General features: G+C 36.1%; 1 protein-coding gene across 1 annotated transcript in view; it reads left to right on the forward strand.

Annotated features, from left to right (window-relative positions):
• Dhc64C (dynein heavy chain, cytoplasmic) overlaps positions 1-22,316 on the forward strand; it is a 1,087,706-nt gene that overhangs the window by 393,622 nt on the left and 671,768 nt on the right. Inside the window, exon 35 of the mRNA XM_090398628.1 lies at positions 15,777-15,877. Within this exon, the coding sequence (XP_090254754.1) occupies positions 15,777-15,877 (101 nt within the window). The remainder of the gene's footprint in view (positions 1-15,776; positions 15,878-22,316) is intronic.

Here is a 22,316-nt window from a genome sequence, read left to right on the forward strand (position 1 = left end):
TAGTATTTTGCATTCTGTATATATAATGATAATAGATGCATTGGATATTAATGCTAAATGTTGGTGTAACATTTGTTATTAGTTCACCTGTTTGTGTGTGTGTGTGTGCTGTCATTTGCTTTCCATAAAATGTGCAATTTTTATAAATATATAATTACTTGAACAGAATTACTGTGTTGATAATTTATTTACAGCACATTGTTCATTCTGTATGTTTTTCCTGTGGGCATTCAGTTAGTTCTGTATTGTGCAATAATGAAGCACTATATGCACTCTAACAATGAGAGCAAATGCAAGCTGAGACAAGTGATTCACCATTTCATCCTGTATGACATCTTCCATCATTTCATCTTATGTTATAGCAAACGGTTTTTCCTATAATTCTGATTATTGTTTAGGTATCTCCGTGTAGTCTGAAGGTTAACCACAGGAGACTCAGTTCTGCCATTTCACCTGAAGAAGTCTAGGCTAGCAGACCAGAGCACAGTAATCCAGATTTGATTATATCATGTCTTTATAAAGAGAATGGATCTGTGCTTGTTGGTGTGTTCTACAATAACAGCGTAATCCCATAACTGCCTTAGCCATCTTAGCAATATGCCCTCTAAATTTTAGACACCAACACCCCCAAATCACTGGCTTGGTCAGTTTCTTGAAGTATAGTTCCATTATTGCAGTACATAGTTTGTAATCTCGCATCCCAAAATACATAACCTTACACTTTTGTACATTAAATTGGCATCCATTATTTTTTGATAATACTCTGACAGATTATTTAAAATCGTCCTTCACACTCTATGTAATTTTGTTTGTTTGTCATCTTATTTATCATCATCAATGAACAGCTGGATATTTGCTTTCAAATAATTTTCTATATCATTTGTGTGCAAATGAAGAGTAGCAGCAGCAGTAGTCAAAGTACAGAATCTTGCAGTAAAATGATAATCTCATCTCTTTCTTCTGTATTCTGGTGCTCTTTTTTATGTATGCTGCTTGGAAAGACGTCAACGGACACCTCCATGAGCATAGTGCATCATGCCATATATCAAGTCGTGTTTGCAGCTGGTATAAACTAGAGGAATGTGAAGCTCCCAAGTCAGTGCAACTGTGTCCAGATGAAATGGCTGTGTTGACTAAGTTTGAAAGAGGCATTGTGATAGGATGCCGTGTTGCTGGCCTATCTGTTTGGCGAATTGTTAACAAATTGGGCCACACTAGGTCAGCAATGAGTGATACCACAGTGAGAAGGAAGTGCAGGGAGTCATCTACAAGTACTACCCACAGTGGACAACCCAACATACTCACAGAACGTGACTGTAGGATGATACAACGGATAATATGTAAAGACTGCCATTAGTTGTCTGGCATGTTGAATGTGGAGTTCTGGGCATCAACTGGAACGTGAATCTGCACAAAAACATTCAGAATTGTGGCTCACAACATCAATTTCCATGATAGGACTACAATGTGGAAGCCTCGCAGACCTGAACAAACATATAGTGCCTTCAATGGTCCTTTTTTTCCTGATTTGGCCTTGAACCTCTGTTTGTGGTGCAGGACCATTGAACTCAGAAGTATCTGAACATTCTGGATAATGCAGTGCTTCCTACTTTGTTGCATTTCTATGTACATGACCATTGACCTTATCAGCAGAACAATGGACTGTGTCATAGGGCTGCTGCTGTAACCACACTGTTTGTGAACATGAATGTCACCACACTTGACTGGCCTCCACACAGCCCTGATCTCTAATGAACATCTGTGGGATGAAATGAAGCATCGGAGGGGTCATGGGGCACCGACTCCACAACAGTCCAGGATTTCCTTAAATGCTTACAGGAAGAATGGTCCAAAATTCCCATTGATCACTATCATACAGTTGTGGAAAGTATTCCCTATATGATTGCTGTAGTCATTGCAGCAAAAAAAAGAGGTTCTTGTTAAGGTGGGTGCCACGACTGTTTGTTCTTCACACTATAGTGTACATTGACTTCTCTCCAAGCAGTGTCTACTAATTGGTATCTATCAATCAGCCACCCTTGTATCCATCTCCATTTGTTCCAGTTTGTGTAATACAAGAATTCCATGTGGTATCAAACAGCTTTGTAAATCCATCATGCAATCATTCCCTTCATCGAAATAATCATGTCACAGTTATAAAAAAAAAAAATTCAGATTAAGGAATGAGCTATGCTTAAAAATCCATTCTTCCCCTATAGAGCATATTATTCTTATCCATCATTCTTGAATTTTTTGACCAGACATTCATCATCAAATTCCTGACATATGCCCTCAAGGGGTGAACAGGATATGATAGTACTACATGACTCATTTACATCATTACTAACTTCCTATCTACAATTTCTTTTCAAATCAGTCTGTTACCTGTCAAGACTCCAACATTATCAGAACTTATATTTCTATCTTCTAAGGAACTTTTTACTACATCAATTCACCTATATCTTGGTCTTCATCTGGGTGTTCTTCCTGCCAGCTGGGCAGAGAACACTTGTTTTGCTAATCTTTCCTCTCCCATTCTGTTTAAGTGATCATACCACCTGGGATTATCTCTGCTAACCCATTCCTGGATGCAGACAATTCAAGTTCTTTCCTAATATCCTCGTTTTTAATATGATATTGCCATCTGCTCATGCCCGTAATCTTTCTCAGGACTCTCATATTTGTGGTCTCTAGTCTTTGGTCAAGTGTTTTAATTCTGATCCATCTCTCATACCCATAATTTAAAATTGGTTTGAACACTGTATTGTATACAGCTAATTTAGTATTTTGACAGATTTCTCTCTTATTCCATATAAATTTATTCACTTGACTTCCTACCATATCAGCTTTGTTGATTCTGTTGTCTATTTCCATATTTAATTTACCATCTTCGCTAAAAATCGTGCCTTAAGTAACTGAAATGTTTTACTTGTTCTATAGGTTCTCCATTCACAATACAGTTGATATTTTCATTATTTCTGCCTATTTTCATTGTCTTTGTCTTGTTATTGCTGACCTTTATACCATATCTATTTCAACAATTATTCAATTTAGTCAGGGAATCATGCAGTCTTGTAATGATATTAATTAGAAATATAACATCATCCGGATAAAGCAAAGAGCCGAGATTAACATCTTCAATTTTGATATCAGGTTTAATATCACTTCATAATGTGATCCATATAGATAATGAATAACAGAGGGGATAATGTACATCCTTGCCTGACACCAGATTTAACATTAAATCATCTTCCTGTACTTCCTTATATTCTAACCTCTGACTTACAACTCAAATAAAGACTAAGTATTGCTTGATATAATGCCCCATTGACACCGTATATAACTGTAGTGTTTAGAATAGCTACTCTCTTGGCACCTTGTCATATGCCTTTTCCAGATCTACAAAAGTTAAATACAGATATTTGTTATATTCCCTTGATTTTTCTCAACTATTTGTCGTGAAGTGAGAATCTGATCTTGACAGCCTCTATTTAGTCTCAATCCAGCTTGTTCTTCACTAAGCTTCTCTTCCACAATCCTTCTCAACTATTTCTCACGTATACTTGCATATATCTTACCAGGAATACTCAGTAGAGAAGTGCCTCTGTAATTCTCACATTCAGTTTTATTTCCCTTTTTATATATAGTTACTATGAGAGCTCTGCTCCAATCACCTGGAGTTTGTCCCTCTGTCCAAGCATTCTGAACTATGGTGTACAGCCACTGTAAGACTTTTATACCACCATACTTCAGCATTTCTGGTCTAATATCATGTATTCCTGACTACATGCATGGTTAGTGTATTTTGCCACTGTGCTGTCATCACTGCTCGTTTCATTTAGCAATTTTTCAAAGTAATGACTCCATACTTCAAGGATATCTATTTCTCCTGTTTTCATGTCACCTTTATTATCTCTAATTCCTTTTATGGCACTCTTTCCTCCATTTCTGAGCTTGAACAACCTCCAGAATATCTTGCCACCTTGATATTTTTTTTCTATGTTCTTACCAAAGTCTTCCAATGACTTTTGTTTGGCTAGTTTTGCAGTTTTAATTTTCTTACATTTGTCTCTGTGTCACCATGGAGTTCTGATTTTTCTATCCTTACAGACTCACCACATGCCTCTTTGGCTGAATCAGTCAATGTTTTCATGTCACCTTTATTATCTCTAATTCCTTTTATGGCACTCTTTCCTCCATTTCTGAGCTTGAACAACCTCCAGAATATCTTGCCACCTTGATATTTTTTTTCTATGTTCTTACCAAAGTCTTCCAATGACTTTTGTTTGGCTAGTTTTGCAGTTTTAATTTTCTTACATTTGTCTCTGTGTCACCATGGAGTTTTGATTTTTCTATCCTTACAGACTCACCACATGCCTCTTTGGCTGAATCAGTCAATGTTTTCTTCAGGATTTGCAAATGAATCTCCGAGGTTTGTTTCCTGTTCTCAAACTCTCATTTTTTCTTGAATGATGTTTGTGTATTTTAGTCTACAGTTCACATCTGAGAGCTGCTCAACTTTTATTTGCTTTGAAACTTTCTTACATGTTATTCTTTTCGATATGCAATTCAAATTTATCCTGCTGAAGACTAAATGGTGATCACTTCCAATTTCAAATCCTCTGTACACTCTGGTGTCCACCTTCCTGTCTGTAACTTCCTGTGTCCACCATAGAGTTCTAATTTTTCTATCCTTGCAGCCAACCTCACCACATGCCTCTCTCTGACTGAATCAATCAGGGTTTTCTTCAAGGCTTGTCTCTGAATCTCCAAGGTTTGGTTCCTGTTCCCAAACTCTTTCATTTTTTCTTCAATAATCTTTGTGTATTTTAGTCTATAGTTAACATCTAAGTGCTGCTCAACTTTTATTCACTTTAAAACTTTCTTACATGTTATTCTTTTCAATATGAAATTCAATTTTATCTGCTCAAGACTAAATAGTGATCACTTCCAATTTCAAATCCTCTGTACACTCTGGTGTCCTGCACCAGGGAGAAAACATCACTATCAACAATAACATAGTCAATGAGACTTTTCTTATTCCTTGCTCTTCTCTCCATGTGAATTTGTGCAAATTTTTATGTTGGAACATTGCGTTAGTAATAACCAGTTCATGTCCTGAGCAGAAATCCAACAGGTATTTGCCATTATTATTAGCTTTGCTGTTTCTCCAAATTTTCCCAAAATATTTTCTTATGTCTGACAATCATTTCCTACTCTGTTATTTAGATCCCCAACAAGGTCCAATTTTTCCTTTTTCATTGAATCAGTTGCTTTCTCCAAATCCTCAAAAAATTCCTCCACTTCTACCTTAGTAGAACCTTCTGTGGGACCATAGGCACAAATAAGTCTCATTGTCCAGTTCCCCATTCTCATATTTGCCCACATCACTCTACTTGAGACTGCCTGCCATTCAAGAAGATTAGCCTCGTATTTGGTTTTGAATACTATGGCTACTCCTTCTTTTCCTTGATTGTCATTGCCTGAATATAACTTTTTATATTTATTGCTCATTAAGATCTCACCGGTTTTTGTCTTTTTTGTTTCAATCACTCCTATTATGTCGATCTGGTACTTATCTAATTCCTCAGCTAGCTCCATTTCTTTGCCATTCAGGTTTCTTATGTTGATAGTACCGATCTTTAACTCAGGTTATGTTGAGTTGGTTGTTTTTTCAGATTTGTACCAGTACCTGACTCTTTGCTGGTTCCCTGGCGAAAACGACAGGGGGTGTTGTTTAACCCGGGGTGTCCCAGCCGGCATGAAATTTTGTCATGTTGTACCATCATTTTGTATTTTGGTTTAAGCCAATAAGAATACAATTTGGTCAGCTAAATCCCAAATTGGCAGCCCATCCTTGTTCGTTCAGTATCCACGTAGATCCCCAACAAGGTACTCCACGAGAAGGTAAGGATTGGACATTAGGTCAGAAGTCCTGTCGGTTCTCTGCATTCCTTTAAAGGCTAAAGTTTTTTTTTTTTCATTATTTTTTTGTAAGTGTGTTGAGTATGGATTTTGTAAAAAAATAAATAAAAATACAAAAAAATGCTAAAATTAGGGGGGAAATCCCTAGCCTCTCACAAATGTACTATGTTTACAAAATAATTTACAAAAACAACTTTCATGGATTGGAGCCACCAAATAAAACAAAAGCTTTTGTATGGTTAAGAAAATAGTATTTTTAGAAGTCTTTTCTGCTTGTATGTTGGGAAAATGTATTTGGAAATGCTTTATTTGATGAAGATTTTGTGTGCTTTGGCTTCTGTGGGGGTATATTTTTATTTTTTTTTGTGTTGATATTATTTTGTTACTTTCTCCTCTTTGCAGTGGCTAGTATTTTTTGGGCTATCTTTCATTGTTGAGTAATTTCAGGAAATGTGGGTCATAGGCATGCAGCAGAGAGGGGAGTTATATTAACTCCCTCATGAGGGAGTTAATAGGGTTTAAGTACAAGTGTTTCAACACTGGGGTGCCCAGGCTCCAAGCATAACCCTTGGCAGTCTGCATGCACACTTGTGTACTTGAACACTTCCGTCCCAACCTTCTAGAGTAAGCAGCATAAAAAAAAAAAAAAAAAAAAAAAAAAAAGATTATTCAAATTAGGAAGCCTCCAGAATATGTAGTACCATCAGGTTTTGTCCTATGAAGTATCCAGAGATTGGCCCACAGAAATTGCCACCTTTCTTATAGCTACACACTCAAATAGGGTGAGTGCTATCTCCCTGGTTTATTTTTTTTTATTAGTGTGTTAATAATGTCCAGCAAGGCCTGCACTGCATGAGAAAAGGGAAACAGAAAATGGAGGTACTATTCTTGAAATGAAACATTGTAGTAGGTGGTAGTCTTTTCTTGCTTCCAGTAAGCAGGGCAGTGATTTTTCACCACCTTGCTCTTGCTAATTGGATTAGTGGCTAGAGCAAAGTATGCAACAGCTACTATCTTAATAATATACGTGTAAGGATTGTGGAAATAAGTCTGAAGTCTACTTGATATTTTTAGTTTTGTTGAAGTACCCAAAATTTAAAACCTTACTTGTCCCAAAAATTAACTGGCTCAAGAACTAGCTTAAAAAAAAAAAAAAAAAAAAAAAAAAAAAAAAAACTAGCTTGGCAGTGATGCATTATTATTTCAGACTTCCACCAGAGAACTTGGTTCATCACAGATAGTTATAGCATTAACTTTCAATGACTACAAAAAAAAAAAAAAAAAAATAGGGGGGTGCGGTAAAAATAGGATACCATTCATGTTTGTGAGGAGACAACTTGAGTTCTAGAGTTTTCATTTCGAAAATGTGCCTGGACATTTTGTATAATACTTTTAAAGACAATTGGAGCACCAGTTCTTCACCCCCCCCCAAAAAAAAAAAATGTATCAAGAATATTTATTTTTTAAAAGAAAACTGGAGACTAGAGAAGTACAAACTGTAGTCATGTGTTGTCTAACACCACTTAACTACAAAACCAACTTCCCTCATTCTTGGTTTGGAATAAGATTGTCTTTCTTTCCATTCAAAATACTTCACACATTATCTCACATCTTTAAGTTATTTACATCTGCAACAAAGACTGGTAGTATGCTCTGCTATACTGCTTACATATTGTTCAATATCTTAGAAAATTACTATTTCCCTTAATGTGCATATGAAATACGTCACTTGGTGATTTTTAAATATACATCTAATCTACACATAGAAGACCACAAGACCTATAAGTATATTAGTGTTGTGTGTGGGCAAGAGGATAAGAAAAAAGGAGGAATATATTCACATTTTTGTTTGAATAACTGAAAGTTATATTCTTTGGGGAAGGCAGGGTTGGGGGGAGGGATGGACTGTTCCACAGAAGAGAAGTAGATGGAATGAAAGAGGAGGAGGCAGTAACATTGATTCGGTGGTTGGTTTCAAGATTGACTGTAAAAGGGTATTGATTAGCAGTGGCTCTTGTTCTAATGATTTAGGTGTTAAGTGGAGAATTGAAAGTGGCCAATTCAGCGGTGCACTGTCCATGAAAGTTTCTGGCTTGTACCTCTTCTACAGATAATTTTATGAACAGAGAGAGCTGTTCTTGCTGGAGCAGAGGGAGTTTTGCACAGGTTATCAATGCAGGAATTGGACGATAAGAGTGATGCCACTAAGGCAGCCTTGTCTTTAGGTGAGGTAACTACAATACCATCCAGATGTGAGAGTTGGAAACCTCGATGGGAAAAGTTGCACCCATTAGCCTTTGGCAATGGACCAGAAGGACTGACTGCCATTTGGGCAGGAGGTCAGTCTACAGCATTGGGTCGTTTTAGAGTCTGATTTGGATTTGGTGATGATTCTTTTACAGCTGTTGCGAGCTGCACTATTGGCAGAGTGAACAGCTGGAGTTGTGGTCTTGAACTATTCTTGCTATGTAGAGGTTTTTTCTTTTACTGCATTGGCACACGTTTTTGAGAACCAAGGCTTGGATTTTGGCTGATAATTTTGGAGTGGAATAAGGGATGAAAGCCTTAATTTCTGTTATTCAGTCTGAGCAGATGTTTGGATCAGAAGAACTGAAGCAAAGTCAGACCATGGGAAGGAGGAATATAAGTTATTGAGATCATCCCATTTGTCCCTCTTATAGTGCCAGAGGACATGAGATTGAGAACTGGTGGGTGAAGGTTGTTCTGTGTGTGACAAAAGAGACATGTATGAGGTTATAATCTGAGTTATCAAGAGGACTGATATCCACAGTATACTTGAAAGGGAACTTGTCAAGAATGTGTTTATTAATCGGAAGGGTTGTCAGGTATTCTGATAGGGAGAGTGGTGATCTGTGATAGGTCAGTGCTGATGGCAAACACCTCGCCACCCCTGCCTGCTTGATTGGTGAAACTGGAGAAGGGAACCCAATATGAGCTGCGGATATTGAAGATCCCCATGAAGGATGACCTCACTGTTGGGGTATTTCAATTGTAGAAAGTCGAGCTTTAGAGAGAGAGAGAGAGAGATCTGAATGGTTAACAGGTGTTTGGAGAGTGATAGGACATATGGAAAGGGCAGGGTGATTTGGTAGTGAAATTTTGAGCCGATGCAGATCAAACAGTGGGGATTTCAGATCTTGTGATCTCTGGTATGGTATGTCAGTTCTGATGAATGCTTAAGTGCTGTCCTTGTTGCAGAAAGAACTGTAATGTGTGGTTTGGGTGGTTGAAGTGGACAGTGTTTGTTGAGGTTGCCAGTTGGAGTTCTGATAGGAATAGTAATTCTGGTTTAGATGATTATAAGTGGTGAAAAGTATATTTTGTTAAGAATCAATGTTTTTTTTTTTTTGGGGGGGGGGCAGTTTGATTTTTGTTCTTTTCTCTGTGTTGGGTTTTTTGCTTAGATTTTTCTTTATTATTATTATTTTTTTTTTTGGTTAGATCTTTTTTTGTGTATCATTTTTTTAAACTATTTCTTGTGGGAAAATTTTTGTGATCCACAGTAAAATCACATTTCTTTGGGTTGTGGTCCATTGTATGTGGTGAGGAAGAGATAAAAAGTCAGCAGAACATGCAATGAGATGTGAGACTTGGAAACATACTGCCCACACAGTAAGATCGGGTAGCCTCCAGATTCATTACTATCTGGTTCACTCCTGTGCACTAACCAGCAGCTGGTCTCTGAAACCATTTTTACTTCAATTAGGGAAGGGTCCTGGTCCCCATACATTGTGATTGATATGCCATTGAGAGTACCACTCTTACTGCATGTAGGGAGGGGGGGGTGCAGTAACCAGAACCCTTGCTCCATTGACCAAGTATGGCTGCAGCCACTTCAGGTGTGTAATAAGTTGATTACTACTTGATTAATTAGTTATATGATATTTCAAAACAGTAATACCAGTTATTCAACAGCATAGGTGATAATTATACTAAATAATTCTCTTGAGTCAATATGATTAAAACATTAATCCTAATTAGTCACTAGTCATTCTGTATCAGTTAATGCATAAGTTTACTTTTCTTCCATTATTTTCCTTTCATGCTCATATAAACTACACAACTGTTGTTCAAAATTTATCAATAACAGTTAAAAATAATACACATTTCTTACATAGGTCTTATCCAATGTTCCAAATAGTGATTGTAAACATTGCAAGTTATACTTCTACATTTGTCTCGTTATTTTAAATTATTCATTTATTTCATAATTGAAATGGTAAATGAAGATGGACAATTTTTTAATATTTCTGAAAAGCTTGTTCATTGCAGAGTGAGTGCATAACTATATACTTATCCGTTGAAAGTTTTTCTACTTGGTTATATTATAAATTAAAGACTGCAAGAAATTATCTTTTCTCTTTCCTTTAGTGTTCATTTTACACAAATTATATATATATATATATATATATATATATGATTAGTGCTATTAACTCGGGGTTGGGATATGTTCATTTTTCTAAATTAACTGACTTAAAACCCGAGAATTATAACACAATGACATTTATTTGAAAAAACGCAACATGTTTCGTCAAGAATGACTTCATCAGGCGATAAGAACATAGAAAGATATAAAAAGACACTGAAATTAACATTGACACACTCTAAAGCTATACAATTATAAAGCCATAATATTCGACTGTAAATTACAGTTATTATGAGCTTGAACTACAGTCCGAGTTAAAGTTCTATTGTTGTACACCTGTGTGTGTGTGGAATCACGCGATCTCCAGTATCTAATAGTAGAGTTGAAAGAGTCAGGCAAATTATAGCTAAGATTGTTATTCATGTGAAAAGGGTCCAAGGTGATTTCCTTTGACTCGACAATGCGGCGCTCTACCTCATCATGGCAGATGTGTAGGTTTGAAGTTGATGTCCAATTTATTTCATGTTGGTGGCTTTCGTTGTTCGTGTTTATTGAAAGCAGGACATGGCTTGACAGAGCAGTTGCTCTGGTTCTTTTATAAGCAATGTCGTGCTGGTGCTCTTCGAGACGTAGTAAGATAGATTTCTCTGTCTGCCCATAGTAAAGCTTTCCGCATTCACAAGTGACCTTGTATACACCTGGGAATTGTAGAAGGTTGTGAGGTTGTTTATAGTTGTTGAAGCGGGATCTTATTTTTGGCATAGTCGAGAAGCACGTTTTTATGTTAAACTTCTTTAGAATTCTACTCAGCTTTTTGGATAGTGTGCTGATATATGGCAAGACGATATGATCTTTGGAGTCGTCCTGTGTCTCTACGTTGACGGTGGGATAATTGGTTGTTAATATTTTTTAGAGGGTAGCCATTGTTTTTACAGTCGAATTTTACATGTAATTTACAGTCGAATATTATGGCTTTATAATTGTATAGCTTTAGAGTGTGTCAATGTTAATTTCACTGTCTTTTAATATTTTTCTATGTTGTTATCGCCTGATGAAGTCATTCTTGACGAAACATGTTGCGTTTTTTCAAATAAATGTCGTGTTATAATTCTCGGGTTTTAAGTTAGTTAATTTAGAAAAATGAATATATATATATATATATAAATAATTATTTTAATTTCATGACATTTTGACCTTCATATTAAGGTCATCCTCTGGAGTATATATATATATACACACACACAATGACAAGCTAAATTACATTTCACATAGTATGCTGAAATTTGGTGTCTTGACAGAAAACAGACTGATTTGAAGGAAATTTGTAGATAAGAAGTTAGTAATGATGTACATTTTTCATGTAGTGCTATCATATCCTGTACATCCCTTGAGGGTATATATCAGGAATTTGATTTTTATGATGATAGTATGCTGAAGAGACAATGATTTGATCAACCTATTAAAAAAAAAAAATGAAGGCAAAAAATTATATTCTTGGTTTCATCCTATATCCAAGTGTAAGCAAAGAAAGTTTGTGCATGAAGTAACTTCATGACAGGGCACTTCATATATAGAGGTTAATGACTTCACATCAATTGCCTCAGTATCCCAAAATGCAATGCACATATCCTTACAGACATAATACTATGTATTATGGAAATGGAACTGATGTGAATTAATTAGCCTCTGTATATGAGTTGCCCTGTCATATGCAAATTTTGTTTGCTTACACTTGGATAAAGGATGAAACCAAGAATATAATTTCTTGCCATCTTTAAATTTATATATACTTGTCCAGCCTGCTAAGTGGATAGTTTTATTCTTAATTCCTTGAAACATTTGCTACTGGAGCACTGTCTTAAAAATATTAAAAAGAGGAGTCATATTATCATACCACCAGTTGTTATACAAAAAAACTTGATTTTATTATTGTTGTTGTTTCATGGACACCTCCATGGAATCCTAAGACTCACTGTGGGAAATGCAAATTATCAATACTATACTATCATATCTTTCCTTGAAACCTTAACAGATAAAGCACTCACAACTGATGCAGGCAACCAATTCCATTCATTCACCAGTTTCCAAGAGAAAAATCTAGTTCTCACAGCCTTGCTAACCATACTTTTACTCAACTTCCAGTGATTACCTCTTGTTCTGCTCTCTAGCCAAGTGCTGAAACATTTCCCCTCCATCAATCCTATGAAATCCTTGTAGTAACTAATGTTTCTATCATATATCCCCCTCCCTTTTTGCAATCCACAAATCCTTAGTCTATCCTCATAAGAAACGTTCCACAGACCACTGACCATTTTGGTTACTTGCCTCTGGATGTGTTCCACCACTTTCTCATCCCCAAGAAATGACGAGACCTGAGCACAGCAATCCGGATGTGGTTGTATCAAGGCTTTATGAAGAGGAATGGTAACCCCCATATCTCTGCTTTTTAGTGTATTCTTCAATAACCAAGTAATCCTGTGAGCTACCCCAGTTACTTTAGCAATATGCCCTCTAAACTTCATCAATTTCCTGGAGTGCAGTTTCCTTAAAATGATATACAGCCTGTAATCTTTGTATCCCAGAATGCATAACTTTACATATTTCCACATTAAATTGATATCCATTACAGTTGGGACCATACTGTCAGTCTATTTAAATCATTCTGCATGCTCTCTACATCACCATGATTGACTATTACCTTACTCAACTTTGCATCATCATCAGCAAACAACTGAATATCTCCTTTTAAATTATTTTCTATATCATTTATGTACAAATTAAACGGCAGTGGTCCAGCGCAGAGTCCTGCAGCATTCCACTCATTGCCTGCCTTCTACTGGATTCTGCTCTTCAACATCATACTTTTTGCTATTTTCATATTCACCATTTTCATATCCATCTCTGTTTGTTACAATCTGCATACAGAGTCCCATGTGATATCCTCTCAAACGTCTTTGCAAAATCCAGCAGTATCATAGCATAGCCATTCTCTTTATCTAACTCAGCTGTTACTCTATTATAAAAAAATTAATTACTAAAGCATATCAATCCTTCACAAAGCCAAGCTGCCCGTCATAGTGGTCATATTCGTATTCCACCCATTCCCGAATTCTCTTTTTGACCAACTTTTCCCATTGGTCTTTGCCAGGAGGATCTAAGGCTACCACAGGCCTTGATCCTCCTTTATGCAAAGGAATTACTTTGTCCTCCTTCCACTCTGTTTGAACTTTGCTAGAGCCGAGATTTAAACAGCCCTGTGAAAGGCACCACCAGTTCTCACATTCTCGTAAAATACTAGCCAATATCCCATCCAGTTCCACAGCTGTATTTGCATTCATATTCTGCAATATACTAAGTACTTCCAGTTCTTCAATCTCTGATCTCACATCAGTTCCTGGCTCCTGTCATAACGATGTCTTCACTTGGATGATATACCCTAGCAAAAAGAACACAGAGTAGCACCACAACTTTGTCTGTTTCCATTACTTCTCTACCATTGCACTCATTAAAGTTCTTTCCACAGCTGTTTGTGATTTTCTTTTGCATATTTGGTAATTTCTTCTCATAATCTGATTTTACTTTCCTTACCATGCTGGTCACCTTTCTTGCCTGATCCTTGTACTCTTCATGGGTTATCGGGTCAGTTTTCTCTTTCTATATGCTTCACAACATTTTTTTTTACAGCTCATGCTTAATGATGCTACTAATAATTAATAATCATCCATCTAACTCCTACCTGATTAAACCCCCTGAGGTATGCAGTGTTGATATTGCTTCCTCCTGACACTCCCATTAACTTTCCCCGTATTCACTGTGAACATCCTTATCTTTCAGATCTTTACATCATGGTACTGCTTCAATCTGTCTCCTATGTGTATCATAATCAACTGCCTTGTAGTTCCATATATATCCCTTCTTAACTGGAATTTCTGTTTTGCTACCTCCTAAGTCAACACCAGATCACTTTCCCAAGTCATAGGCAATGTAGCCACCTTAGTTATGGACAAGTCTTGTGATCCTATTACCAGATCCAGCACTCTTATACATAGTCCCATCTGTCACATTGTACTTCAAGTAATTTTTTCACAACTAGGTTTATAAATTCCATTTCCTTCCTGCCATGTCATCTTTCCTCCTTCTAATTCATGTCTCCAAAGTTGAAGTTCCCCATAATAATTACTAGACTTGCACTAATTGTACTAATCTGCTGATGCATATCTTCCTACATCATTCCTGGCATCTTTAGCCTATAGCAGCAACCAGTTTTATATTTTGTCCTACTGGCCTCGATCTCACAACAGATTGATTCAAAAGAACTGTCATCAGCAGTGCCTCACCTGTTGTCCTTCCTTTGAAAATAGTAAATCCATTACATTCTATCCTGGTAACTATATTTATTGCTGTTAGCCAAGTCTCACTGATGCCTATAACATTTGGCAAGGTTGTTGCACTAACCAATGCTAAAAACTATTTACTGCAGTTCATCTGCTATCATAAGGAGGTTTTGTCAATGGTTAGTGCAACAGCCTTGTCAAATGCTATAGGCATTAGTGAGACTTGGCTAACAGCAGATCATATAAGACTTACCTGCTGTTAGCCAAGTCTCACTGATGCCGCTAACATTTGGCAAGGTTCTTGCACTAACCAATGTCAGAACCTCCTCCCTCTTGTTCCTGATACTTCTGGTGTTAGTATATAGAAACTGCAGCATCCCTGTAGGCTCCCTACCAACCTTCATGAATTGATTGCTTTATTCAATATTTTTGCTTGAGAGACTAGATTCTCTACTTGTTGGCCATTCTTACAATGATTTGCTTCATGGGCTACTTTGCATGTGTGTTCACACGCACGCACACAATGTCTGCCCTAATTTCTCTAGTTGTCTTTTGTGCTTCCACATTCTTGGTGAACAAAGCTCTCTAAGCATCTAACTCTGAATCCATTTAAGTGCAGTCAATCAGCATTGTACAAAATCTCTCCATCTATCAAACTCAAGCCATTACATTATACCTTCTGCACAACCTGTGTCTTGATTCATTAGCTATCATTGTCCTCTTTCTCAGTTTACATCTATCATTGTGTGGCATAGACTCATAAACTTCACCATCTTGCTCTTCTTTTTTGCTTCTTCCAATAACTTTCACATCTTCCTCCTTCATACATTACTACTCACCTCTAAGGTCATTAGTTAGGTCAGCCAAAAATTGTTTTGGTCCAGCCAAAACAATTAATTCTTTCTCTTTCTGCATTCTTACAGGATTACTAATATTATTAATTTTCACACTAGGGAAACAAGATTTTCTAGAAATTTAATGAAGTACTCCTCTTGTTACAGAATTTATTCAGGTCTAATTGAAAAAACATTTTGCACACGCATTTCCTGGTGTTAGCATCTGAGATTTATATATTTTAAAAGAATATCAGATAGCGATATGTTAAATATTTCTTGTCATTCTCATATTAGGTCCAGCTGGTACTGGTAAAACAGAATCAGTAAAAGCACTTGGTCATCAACTAGGAAGATTTGTTCTAGTGTTCAACTGTGATGAAACATTTGATTTTCAGGTAAGATTAAAATTTTACATAGAAGAAATTATCCTTATAGATTTTTATGATTGTTATACTACAGAATTAAAATTATATGTAAAACAGTACATATATAACAGGCTGTGTCTGTTTATGTCTCTGCAGCACATCCATAAGAATTGCATATGCCATCTATTTGGGGTCCAAGAAACATTTATTAAGGACTTTTAATCTAAAAGCAATTTAGCCGTTCACTTGGGGATTCCAACTGGAATGTTTCACCATGATAAAACAACACATAAATAGGCTAACCAGTTTTTATTTTTTTTTTTTAATAACATTCCAGTTAATAAAAAGCTGTAAACTTACAGTATATATTAACTGTGTGTTGCACCAAACACTAAGGTTTGGTCACTACAAGTTAGCAAAACAAGATGAACAGTATCTATTTGGATTTGGTGTAGTTTAAGAACCTTGTGATCAAATTCCTGATATACCCTCTGGTGTATGCATACAAGATATATTAACAGTACTACACGAAAAGTAAATATTACTAACTTGCTATTGATCAACCTTCCCCTGCATGTGACCTTCTTGTGATGATATTTGTCCTTTGTCATTCTTTTGCTATACTTTTCTTCCCATATGCTTTGCTCGACTTCTGAGTCTTTTTTACTATCCTCTTTTCCAGGCATTTTTTACAATCTCGTCTTTGAGACCTTTTTTTTACTAACCTGTCTTTCACACTGTCATCTCTGGGATCCAATGCTTTGCCACAGTATTTTGCATACACTGCGACATGTTGACATTTGGAAAGGGGAATCCAGGTAGTCCTAATATTTTCTGTACTTCAGCAAAATGGGCAGTACTAAATAGCCCAGCAAAACGAGATCAATTGGCTAGTCAGCTTGCTGGAAAGAGTAAAATGTTGTTGCAGTAAATGTTTTCCCATGGTTCATGAACAGAGCCCAAGTCTTGCTGTGGAAAAGTATTTCATCCAGGGAAGCGCTGCCATTCTTCTCCTGAGTGTAGTCATTGTTTTCCAGAGAGTGAGTATATCCATGTGTGGCTCTGTGGTGGACAGGGAGCTCTGGTACTGAATTAAACTCCTCCTGAGAATGAATAATACTTTATTCTTTTGTTTATCAGGAGCCCTCAGTGAGCTCCAACCGTGCACAGATACCATAGTAACATAAATAGAAAACAAAAATAAGAAACAGAAAACTTTAGAATCTTCGACAAATACATCAGTATTCTTAATTCTGTATTCAACAGGGGAAGGTTCACTTGGAAAAATGTCACCCTTCATCCAGAAGGGTTTTGATGGGATTGCAGGATCTTCAAAATCTAAAGAAACCTGTTCAGGAAGCATTCCTGTTTGAAGCAGCAACAGTGACACAATCCAAAAAATTACATCATGCAAGATCTATCAGGATAATATGAATTAGAGTTGCCCTTCACAAAACCTCTCTCTCTCTCTCCTAGAGGGGCAATATCACAGTGGGACATCCTCAATGTATCAAATGAGATCTACTCTGACTGAAGGACCAGGGAGTGATAGCCATAAGGATCATCATCCTTACCTTCAACAACTCATCCTTACCTTATCTCACCCACATCTGTAAGTGGATTATCTCAGCTGCCTAGTAAGGCAGTTTACCAAACCCTTAGCTCTGCTATAAATATCAGAAATATGGTCAACTGTCTGTTGTTGCCTGGCCGTAGTAAAGATCATGAGAATAAGGACTAAGAGCAAAACACTGAAATGCTCTGTTAAAGAGACTACCCAAGTATGCCTAATATGGAAGAATGAAAAGGTGATTCAAGAAATAGCAGCAGCAACATACCACTTATCAAGAGGTGATTCCTGGTGTATATAAGAGGCAAATGAACTGACATTGTTGCTTCATTGTCAACAGCTGTCTTTATTATACATTACAAAAATGAAATCCATGCATGACTATGGTTTAGCCTCATTTACTTAGTGTTAGTGCCTGTGTGTACATATCATTATTTTGTGATCCCTGAATATACTTCCTATATTTTGGCAGTTTAACATTGCCCAAAATATAGGAAGTAGTTATTGTAATTAATATTTAGCATACATTATAATTTCCTGAAAAATAATAGTTATGAATAGCTACTATATAAGGCTTTCAACTAGAATTGCCATTATTCATACAACACCTATCAAACTGCCACATGACTCTTTGACTTGCAAATAAACAAATAAAAGCCATCCTATAAACTATAGATATGAATAGACAACATAGCTCAGATGCCATTAATTACATTTCTACTGTGTAATTAAGCTTTTCTTTCTGCAGTTTATCTAAATTGTCCATCCCTTCTCTGTTCTACCAGCTGATCTTTCATACTCATCAAATCGAACACTGATATTGTGCTTGTTTACACTGATGGTTCAGAATCAAAGGCTCCAGTGGGATCTTCTTCTGTTTTCCCAGATAGCACAATATCTATTCAGATACCATAGAATGTAAAATTATTAGAATAGAATGTAAAACTTTACTGCTGAGCTATATGCAATAGGTCTTTGATTAAAATACGTATGATTGCATTACTACCAAAGATGCATAATATATACAGATTCACATAGTTTCTTACCAGTGTTAAGAACTCTAGAGCTACTGAAACATTTAGTGTTCTCTCTAATCCAATATGCCCTTTCTCAATTGTGTAAGCTATACTTGGATGTGTGCTTCTGATGGATTTCAGAAGGAAATGTGGCTGCAGATACTATAGCTAGGTCAGCTCGTTTCTCAAGTTTTCACCATCTGCTGATTATGGGTTAAAATCACCAGATTTCACCCTACACTAATTAAAGACAGATCATAGGACAGAAACTTATCCCAGTGGCAGTCATCATGGAATAGAGAGTAGTATTAAACTCTATGGAATTAATCCTGAAGTTAAATTGTTGCAGTTCAGTCTATAAAGAGGAAGTTGTTCTCACTTTGCCTTTCTTAGGTCATGGTCATCTTACATGCTTCTTTCCATTTATGGATGATGACGATGATATTTCTTTGTGAGTTCTTTGGTGCTGAACTGTCAGTCATATTTTAATCACCTGCCTTCATTTTGTCATTGTTCAAAGCTACTATTTTAGCCTTATTACTAATATAACTGAGCCATATACATTCAAGTAGACTTTATCAGACTCACCAAGTATCTCATTTTGTTTTTTTTAAATTTTCACAGAAAATCAATATTTTTAACAATATATAGACTATAGATAGGCTTTTAATACCTGGGTTTTACCTGTGTCTGATGAATTTAACACTTATTTTTCTTAGACCCTTTTGCTTATCTTTTATATAGCATTTTTAAACTTCTTTCTTTGTGTATTTTTTTACATCTATCTTTTTTATTCATTCTTATCTGTACCCTTTTATGCTTTTGTTTATCATCATCATCAAATTCCTGACATATACCCTCAAGGGGTGTACAGGATATGATAGCATTACATGACTCATTTACATCATTACTAACTTCCTATCTAATTTTTGATGAATTAATCATGTCACAATTATAGAAAAAAAAATGCAGATTAAGGAATAAGCTATGCTTAAAAATCCATTCTTCCCCTATAGAGCATATTATTCTTATCCACCATTCTTGAATTCTTTGACCAGACATTCATCATCAAATTCCTGACATATACCCTGACAGGGTGTACAGGTGTACAGGATATGATAGTACTACATGACCCATTTACATCATTACTAACTTCCTATTTACAATTTTCCTCCAAATCAGTCTGTTACCTGTCAAGACTCCAACGTTATCAGAATTTATATTTCTACCTTCTCAGGCACTTTTTACCATATCAATTCACCTATATCTTGGTCTTTTCCTGCCAGCTTGGTAGATAACACTTGTTTTGCTAATCTTTCCTCTCCCATTCTGTTTAAGTGCCCATACCACCTGAGATTAGCTCTGCTATCACATTCCTGGATGCTAACAATGTTAAGTTCTTTACTAATATCCTTGTTTTTTAATATGATATTGCCATTGATGCCATCTGTACATGCTCCCTAATGTTTCTCAGGACTCTCATATCTGTGGTCTCTAGTCTTTGGGTAAGTGTTTTACTTCTGACCCATCTCTCGGACCCATAACTTAATTGGTTTGAACACTGTACTGTATACAGCTAATTTAGTGTTTTGACAGATTTCTCTCTTATTCCATATAAATTTATCCAGTTGACTTCCTACCATACTAGATTTGTTTATTCTGTTGTCTATTTCCATATTTAATTTACCATCTTCATTAAAAATTGTATTTAAGTAACTGTAATGTTTTACTTGTTCTATGAGTTCTCCATTCACAATGCAGTTGTGAATGATATTTTCAGTGCTTCTGCCTATTTTCATTGTCTTTGTCTTGTTATTGCTGACCTTCATACCATATCTATTACAATAGTTATTTAATTTAGTCAGGGAATCTTGCAGACTTATAGTAGATTTATTTAGAAGTATAACATTGTTCGCATAAAGCAAAGAGCTGAGATTAACACCTCCAATTTTAATATCAGGTTTAATACCATTTTCCTTCATAATGTTATCCCCTCTGTGATAACGAATAACAGAGGGGATAATGCACACATAAAAGGAAACTTTAACTTGAAGAAACAGCCATGTTTCTTCCAGCCTTATAGCCTTATTATTGTGAATAAACATTTTATTTAACCATCTTCCTTTACTTCTTTCAATTCTAACTGCTGACTTACAACTCAAATAAAGACTAGATATTGCTTGATATGATGCCCCATTGACACCATATTTTGAATACCTTCTCTCTTGGTGCCTTTTCCAGATCTACAAAATTTTGTAGATCTGGAAAAGTAGATCTGGATAATACAGATCTTTGTTATATTCCCATGATTTCGCAACTATTTGTCGTAGAGTGAAAATCTGTTTTCTTACAACTTCTATTTGACTTGAATCCAGCTTGGTCCTCACCAAGCTTCTCTTCCACAATCCTTTTGAACTGTTTCTCAAGTATACTTGCAGAAGTCTTACCAGGAACACTCATTAGGGAAATAAGTCTGTAATTCTCTCATTCAGTTTTATTTCGCTTTTTGTATATGGGTACTATGAGAGCTCCACTTCAATCATCTGGAATTTGTCCCTCTGTCCAAGCCTTCTGAACTATGCAGTGCAGTCACTCTATGACTTTTATACCTACCTCCATACTTTCATTTCTGGTTGAATATCATCTGCTCCAGCTACTTTTCCACATTTCACACTTTTGATGGTTTTTTTCTACTTAAAGTGTGGATATGGATACCTGATTGCTTGGCTGGTGAGTGTTTTTACCACTGTGCTGTCGTCACTGCTTTTTTTCATTTAGCAATTTTAATTTTCAAAGTAATTACTCAATTCTTCAAGGATATCTTTTTCTCCAGTTTTCATGTCACCTTTATCATCTCTAATTCCTTTTACAGTTCTCTTTCCTCCATTTCTGAGCTTCTTCAATAGCCTCCAGAATATCTTGCTACCTTCTTGATATTTATTTTCTATGTTCTTACCAAAGTCTTCTCATGACTTTTGTTTAGCTTTCTTACATTTGTGTCTGTTTTCTCTAAGAGCACAAGCTGACTAATTTGCCAGGAACTTTTGATATGCTTTCTTCTTTTCCTTCACTGCCTCTTTAACTTCCTGTGTTCACTATGAAGTTCTGGTTTTTCTATTTTTGCAGACAACTTCACCACATGCCTCTTTGACTGAATCAATCAGTGTTTTCTTCAGTGCTTGCCACTGAATCTCCAAGGTTTGGTTCCTGTTTACAGACTTTAATTTTTGTGTATTTTAGTCTACATTTCATATCTGAGTAAATACTCAACTTTTATTTGCTTTAAAAGTTCTTACAGGTTTTTTTTTTTTTTTTCCAGTATGAAATTCAATTTTATCCTGCTCAAGACTAAATTGTGATCACTTCCACTTTAAAATCCTCTGTACAGTGTAGTGTCCTGCACAGTGAGAAAACATCCTCATTAGCAATAACATAGTCAATGAGACTTTTCTTATTCCTTGCCTCTTCTCTCAAGCGAATTTATGCACATTTTTATGTTGGAACATTGTGTTAGTAATAACCAGTCCATGTCCTGAGCAGAAATCCAACAGGTATTTGCCATTATTATTAAATTTGCTCTTTTCTCCAAATTTTCCCAAAATATTTCAATAAGTTTGACATTTCATACTTTGCTATTTAGATCCCCAACAAAGACGAAATTTTCATTTTTCAATGTGTCAGTTGCTTTCTCTGAAACCTCAAAAATTTCCTACACTTCTATCTTAGTAGAGTCTTTTGTGGGACCATAGGTGAAAATGTCTCATTGTCCAGTTCCCCATTCTGATATTTGCCCACATCACTGAACTTTTTTTTTCTTTTTCTTTTTTTAATGTGTTGGACCCATATACAGGAGGTTGGCTGGTCAACCTGTGGTGGGTTGCGA

Source organism: Typopeltis vanoorti, chromosome 10, assembly GCF_054136105.1.
Source record: "Typopeltis vanoorti isolate ZY-2024b chromosome 10, IOZ_Tvanoo_1.0, whole genome shotgun sequence".
Classification (NCBI taxonomy): domain Eukaryota; kingdom Metazoa; phylum Arthropoda; class Arachnida; order Uropygi; family Thelyphonidae; genus Typopeltis; species Typopeltis vanoorti.